A 6,836-nucleotide genomic window follows, 5' to 3' on the forward strand; every position below is an offset into this window, starting at 1 on the left:
ACCGAAGGTTTTTGAAAACTAGGTGTAAAACTGACGAATGGGACACACTAGGGGCACAAAATTAATTACCCCTATGCTCTTTTTTTCTAAATGATTTAGCTCTTCTCTTAGACTTCTCCTTCCTTTTATAGCATTCCCAAAGGAATTAGACCCCCACCCATTGAATTTTTTCTTAAATATTTTGGTTTCAAATTTAAAATATCAATAGGGTCTCCGGAATTCACATGTTTCCACCATATGTTTGCAACCAGGGAAGGAAAGTCAGGATGTTCCAACCAATTCAAATCAAATCTATATTCTCATGTATGCCCAGGAGCATGAATAATATCATCAGTGTTAAGTAGCAGGGAACAGTGGTCTGAAATTTTGTTGACCAATTTCCTAACAAAAAGTAAAAGGAAAATCCCTTCCCCAAGAGCTAGACATAAGAATTCTGTCCAGTTTCTCAAGAGTGGGGTTTTGCTGTTTATTGGACCAAGTAAAAAAGGCCACAGTTCCTATCTACTTCTCTCAAACAAAAAGTATTGATGATAGAGTTAAAAAGTTCAGAAAAGTGACCCAGTAGGATACTGCTTTCTTATTTTTGTCACCAGCATGTCTTAGGATATTGAAATCCCCTCCCACATATAATGGGCAATCTATATTGTTACAAAAACCAGAGAGTTCAGCAGTAAGGAATTCCACTTTAAATTCTTCATGGGCAGAAATTCTCCAGTATCTAGCGACATGCATAATTATATCATAGGCAAGAAAAAATGTCGCGTCTGTCTGTATCAGCAAGCCTTACATCCGTTACAGCATTTACGCTTGAAGATTGTTCTTCATGGAAAAGCTAACTCAGACTTGTCACTGTACTCTGTTGCGATAGACTGAATTTTGTCAATTTGATCTACATACATGCAGCGACCGACCCTGAGAGTGAGAGGAATTCCAATATGACTTCTTCCAAGAGGTCAGCATGTAACATGGTGGCTATCTGGTTGCCCACTGTATATATGTCATCACCAAGTTCCAGCCAGTTTGGATCCAGAACCTTGTCATCAGGATGCCCTATCGCCAGCTCCTCCTGCTGCCTGACCATCATTTGCCAAACCTTCTCCACAGGCCCTTCAGGGCCCCAGATAGGCATGCACTGTCTGGTAGAAGTCATCAGCCATGGGTGTATACTGGTGCAAGGTGCAAGGACGTCGGAGAGAACGGAATTTGCAAGATCAAACATGAGTCTCCTCTCTGGCTTTGGCCATGAAGTGATTTTGGTGTACTTGCTCTCAAGCCTCTCAAAGACTTGGGGAGCAACAGGGAAACTAGATGAGTGCCATGACTTGCACAAGAGCTGCCAGTCAGTTGAAACTATCATACCAGAGCTTATAAGAATATCAAGGAGATATGAGAAGTCCCTGTCCTCCTCAACCAGAAATGCTTCCATAGATTTGTAAGAAGAATCATTGCCATCATCACTCGACATGGAAGAAACTTCAGGTTCATCTCGGAATCGACGATGGTCTATTCTTGTCTCCACATCTGAGGTCAATAAAGAAATTCCAGTTAATGAAATGCATGATGCAAAAAATTTGTAAACATATATTTTGTGCAGTTCACGTAAATCGCTGCACTCCTCACCTTTTTAGCATACTAAAGAAAGAGTGATTTAAAACTCAACTGAATTATGCACCTACATTCTTTGTTTGAATGGCATGTTGCAATGTGTGAGTTAGCAATAATGTTTATCAGATGCGGTGTCGTAAATATTTAGCTTCATTTAATGATTGTTTGTATAACTTTGCAGTTTAGGAGAGCTGGCAATGTATAAAAACACACAGGCACTAGTCTATATATGCACTACAGCCTTGTATATTGTTGTAAAGGGACAAATGAATGTCTTACTGGGCATGTCTTGCAAGTCATTCTTGAAGAATCCAGAACAGCAACTGTCTTCATCAGTTGGGGGCTGTAGAATGGACACTGGGCTCGGCTGCTCAAACTCTTCCAATCCTTTACGAGACTTTGCCAGATCATCATGATTAGAAATAGATACGGATTCATAGCCATGACACTGCAAAGGCGTTGCTGAAACCTAAAAAGATAGGGAAACGACTTGAAGAGCTGTACACCATAAACTTAAGCTTCATGGTATCAGCATGAAGGGGATTTAATACTCTAAAGTTGTCAACAGCTGAAAGTTGCATTACAGTCTACATAGTTAGTGGAGAAAATAATGAAGTTTAAATATGATAACAAGTGTTCTACTACAGTGGAACAATGTACATATGATACCATAAAAAAAGAACTTAGGAAACATATTAATGTTAAAGCCAAAATATCATGAATTGTGTACAATGCAGGATCAATAACTGAAACAGTCTCGTTACAATGATTCTGAGTGAGTGAATGAGTTCACAGAGTTCTTTTATCTTGTCAGAAAACACTTGATTTTGTTTTCTAAGGACAGAAGAAACACCATCCTCGTGATAATAAGAAAATTATGAAAGAGGGTATGATTCAAAGCAGCAGCTGAAAACTTATTATTGCAGAGGAATTGGAATATTTCTATGTTAACAGTAGAACTTTTTCCCTATTTCATTCTTGATTAATTGAAACAACAGAACAGTATGCAACATGCAAGAATATTATGATAGTTCTACTTTGCTAAATTCATGGCGCAAAAAGTTCAGACCTTCTGTTCCCTAGGTAATTGCAATTGAAACGTAGAAGGCACAGTTTCAGCAGGCTCGTGGATTAAGCCCTCATCTGTCGCGAACAATACTCTCTCATTTGTGCAGTCTGAAGTTGAAACATTATCAGATAGACGCCATGAATGACAGCTGGAATCATCAAGAGAAGGAGAAGCAGGTCTCCGCTGCTCCAAGGCAAGACTTTTTACAGCAGAAGCATTCCTTAAGTTATTTTGCCTCCCGCTGGCAATTTGCTTGAGCCTTCGTTTGGACAGAAAAGAATCAAAGGAAACCTTGCCATTGTTGTAACTAACTGAAGGATTTGGGAAAATTTCACTGTTAGGAGACCCTTCGCTGGAAGAACTCCTGTCCAATGAGGTGTGAAGAGACAGTGGAGTTCCATGCTTTGGTAAAACTATATAGCATCCTTCCTTGTTCTGGCCTTTGCCCTGGTCAGGTTTATTGTGTTGAATCTGAGCATGCGGGTTCAAATTTTTCTTTACCCTCTCTGAATCAGATAAAGCAAACATCTGTGCAAGAGTTCTCGATCTGACATCACCTTCATCATATTTCCAAGGTAAGCTACTTGTCGATGACTTGTTGTTTTGCCTGGAGTTAATGTCACCGCCAGAATACATCTGAAATGATCCGGTGCTATTCATATCTACGACGTTGAATTGATCAAATGATGGCTCCTCTCCCTTTGAGTATCTTTCTCTTTTTATTCTAGCCACATTAACAGTATCTAAAAGATGTTCTGAAACTCTCTCATTGCTCATCACAACAGACTCAGCCAGCTTCTTCTTCCTATCTCTCCTGGAATTCCAACTGTCATGAGAGAGCAACGGCATGGAAAAAGAGTTCTCTGGATCATGGCTGTTTCCCAAGCCAGGCTCCAGAACAACAATGTTGTTGAAATCTCCGTAATTCCCTCTCGACAGTTTTTTTATATCTTTAAGTGAGGAATTAGCTAAACCCACAGGATACTTCCAGAAAGTGCCTGCAGTATCTTTCTGATGCTGATTATTTGGGGAATAATTCACATTGCGGGGGTACTTCTCAAACAAAGGATTGTCTATTTCAAGTGGGTTCAAGCGATCTAAACCCACGTCATTATCAAATGTTCCATCACAATAGGGAGACTTTGACGGCATAAGCTTTTTAAACTTCATTGCGCTCCTCTTCAAGCTTGGCAGCCCTTTAGGGCAATGATATGGCATCTCTTTTGTGGAAGTCTCCGGTAGCTCCTCCGACACTTCAAAGACATCCTTGAACTGCTGATGTCTTCTATGGGCTACAAAAGTAGGTGGCAATACGTCAATTCCCATTAGTTTTGCTACCACACTGGGGGATGACCGTCTTTCCTCCAATTCTTTCAGTACATCCTTCCCAACAAGTAGTTTGGCTGGACAGCTGCTAATCCTTTGTGGCTTGCACTCCTTATATCGATGCCCAAGCTATAGACAATTTCCAAGATAAAAAGGAAAAAAAAAAGTACTTCAGAATTTGGTTGTTCACAAGATATAACTATGGAACCATTCAGTATCAAGAGAATTTTAATGAACAGAAGGAAGTAACTCACTGAAATCTGTTCCATCTTGAAGAGTGACTATATGGAAAATCAACTAAGAGGAGAGATTCTGATATTCGTCGCAAGTCAAGTGCTTTGTGCCTGCATATATACATGGAACATGTGAAAAAATCTGATAATTATACCTTTAACGAAGATTTAAAGAATGCACAAAAGATGGAGAGATAAAACTAACACATAGTGGCACTCGAAGTCTTTGATTTTTCTGCATTAAACAAATCCTAAATGTGACTAGAAACTTGTCGTCACCGTGAAATCGATATTATCAACTTACTTAATTAGGAAATCTACTCGTCATCTATCTCCGAGCTTCCCATTGCTCCCCAATGCCATGTCAGAACTCAGACTATACTACACAAACGCAACGACATAACTCTGCGCTTGGAGCATGGTGAGAAAGCACAGTAAGGCGGCGCAAACATAGGCTATATACAGCATGCAGAGTAGATCTGTATATATGAAGAGATATTATTTGCGTAAAGGAATCAATTAAAAAGCCAGTACGTCAAATTATGACATACTAACAACTCAACTCCAAAAGACATATACAAACTCCAACATTGTGATGTTGTCTTGTAGGCGAGGGACACTAAAAACGACAGTATAGACCGTACGTAAGTAAAGCAAGACAAAAAGGGGGTAAAAGTGCTGAACTAGATATAGATACTGAATATACCTTTCCAGGTGCGGCATCAGAAAGCCTCTTTACGAGAAAGCGGCATTCTCTGAGGAAATAGATTAATGCGCCGGAGAAAACAACGGTTCTAAACTGGACAGATTAAACTAGGCGTGTGTGTGGCTTGTGAGCTTATCAAGTGCAATTGCTCTTTGTTGGGTGTTGTGTGCGTGGCTCTAGATCGATCTTGAAATGGAGTACTAGTACATCGTTGGAGAATACAGTAGTAATTTTCAGAAAGAGCGACTGTCAGTTGCTGTGAATGGATATTTGAGAGAGAAACGAGTTTTGTTAACAAATAATCAAAGCCCAAAGTCCTCACTCACCTCAGTTTCAGATCTGAGAAGCCCCAAAGCAGATTCGCTCCTAACCGGACGCGGGGCTTCCTCGCGGCACCGCGGTGGCCACAGAGCAATGGCTCGGCCAGCCACCAAAGAAACGCCCCCGAAAAGAAAAAACCAAAGCCGCCGCCGCGACGAACGGTTGCCCAGACGACGGTCGCCGCCGGAGACGGGGGAAATGGCGCGGCGTGGGGGAGCAAGGCGAGATCTTTCTGGGGGAAAATGCGCGCGGGCTTCCGGGAGGAATCGCCTCGGCGACGCAGCTCCTTGTCTCTCGTCTCCGGTGCTTCTTTTTTCCCTATCTCGGTTGGATTTGGGGAGAGGAGGAGGAGGACGAGCAGCGCAACGGCGCGGCGCGGGACCTGAAGGCCGAATGGTACTGGACGGATCAGGAATTTAATTGGCGGCGTTAGATGAACTAATTAAATGCTACGGCCGAGCCGGAATTTACTAACGTCACGTGGCCGCGTACACAGATCCCCGTCAATCTCTCTCTCAAAGGATACCGATGACTGCACCGTGTTACTGTGGATCCCAACCGATACCATGCAAAGAAAGAAGAGAAAAAGAAGGAACAAGACGTGTGATTTTCGCGGCGGCTCTTTCCCAGGACGGCGCCAGAGGTGCCGTACGTGGCTGGTCTCTCGTTCTTGGCTAGGGTCTCGGCCTTGCGGCAAGTCGGTGCAGGCTTCATGAGCTGGTGTACATGTATATTGCTTGCACGCCATGAGGTCATCCACTGCTTTAATTGTTTGCGTACAGCTTTCCTGATGGTGCTTAGGGAACTTGGTTGTTGATCGGAGTTGAAGACAACTTTGAAGTTGTTGAAGCTTTTTTTTGTCTTGGTGCAGTCATTAGTAGAAAAAAGGCTTTTAGGCCGGGTTTGGTTGGGCCGTTAGTAATCAACCGGGACTAATGCTAGCCCCGGTTCGGCCCTAAACCGGGACTAATAGCCTTCCACGTGGCGGGGCTGGGAGCGAGGAGGGGAGGGGTATTAGTCCCGGTTCGTAATCGTTGTTTTTGTTTTTTGTTTTGAGTAATTATTGGGTTTAGGGTTTTGCACTAAATTGGATGGGCTATTTTGCTGTTCCCTATTTTCCCATTTATTTGTTACATATATATTGCACATCGTCACGAATATATTACCCCGTCTCATACGTCGTGCTTTCTCGAACATATTTACAAAATGTAGCCACGAGTTACATGCACATATATGCATCTTTTTTACACTACATTATTTCATATCATTTTCATCGAATGGCAATAGTATTCTAATCGATCATCTAACAACTCATCATCATTTTAATCATATACCAAGTTGTCATATGATACACATAAAATAAAACATAGAAACATCATAATATATAGTCATCATATGCATGCATCATAATTGATCATGTCAAGTAATCATATAAACCAGAATAACTTGTCTCTCATAAGACCTAGTCCTCGCTCATAGATATAATTTCATAAAACAGAATAACACATATGTCTCCATGATGAATCACAGAGATCCAACGGTCTCCGGCTTGTGGCTTGCGAACCTTCTTTATTTC

General features: G+C 41.7%; 1 protein-coding gene across 1 annotated transcript; it reads right to left on the bottom strand.

Moving 5' to 3' along the window:
• Nucleotides 1-544: 544 nt before the first annotated feature.
• Nucleotides 545-5,679, bottom strand: LOC123447224. Its single transcript, XM_045123806.1, has 5 exons — nucleotides 5,266-5,679; nucleotides 4,255-4,344; nucleotides 2,675-4,129; nucleotides 1,885-2,074; nucleotides 545-1,521 (listed from the first exon to the last, which is right to left on the bottom strand). The coding sequence occupies exons 2-5, from the start codon at nucleotides 4,267-4,269 to the stop codon at nucleotides 890-892; spliced, it is 2,292 nt and encodes a 763-aa protein (XP_044979741.1). The 5' UTR covers nucleotides 4,270-4,344; nucleotides 5,266-5,679; the 3' UTR covers nucleotides 545-889.
• Nucleotides 5,680-6,836: the final 1,157 nt, after the last annotated feature.

The sequence above is a fragment of the Hordeum vulgare genome, chromosome 4H (genome assembly GCF_904849725.1).
Source record: "Hordeum vulgare subsp. vulgare chromosome 4H, MorexV3_pseudomolecules_assembly, whole genome shotgun sequence".
NCBI lineage: Eukaryota > Viridiplantae > Streptophyta > Magnoliopsida > Poales > Poaceae > Hordeum > Hordeum vulgare.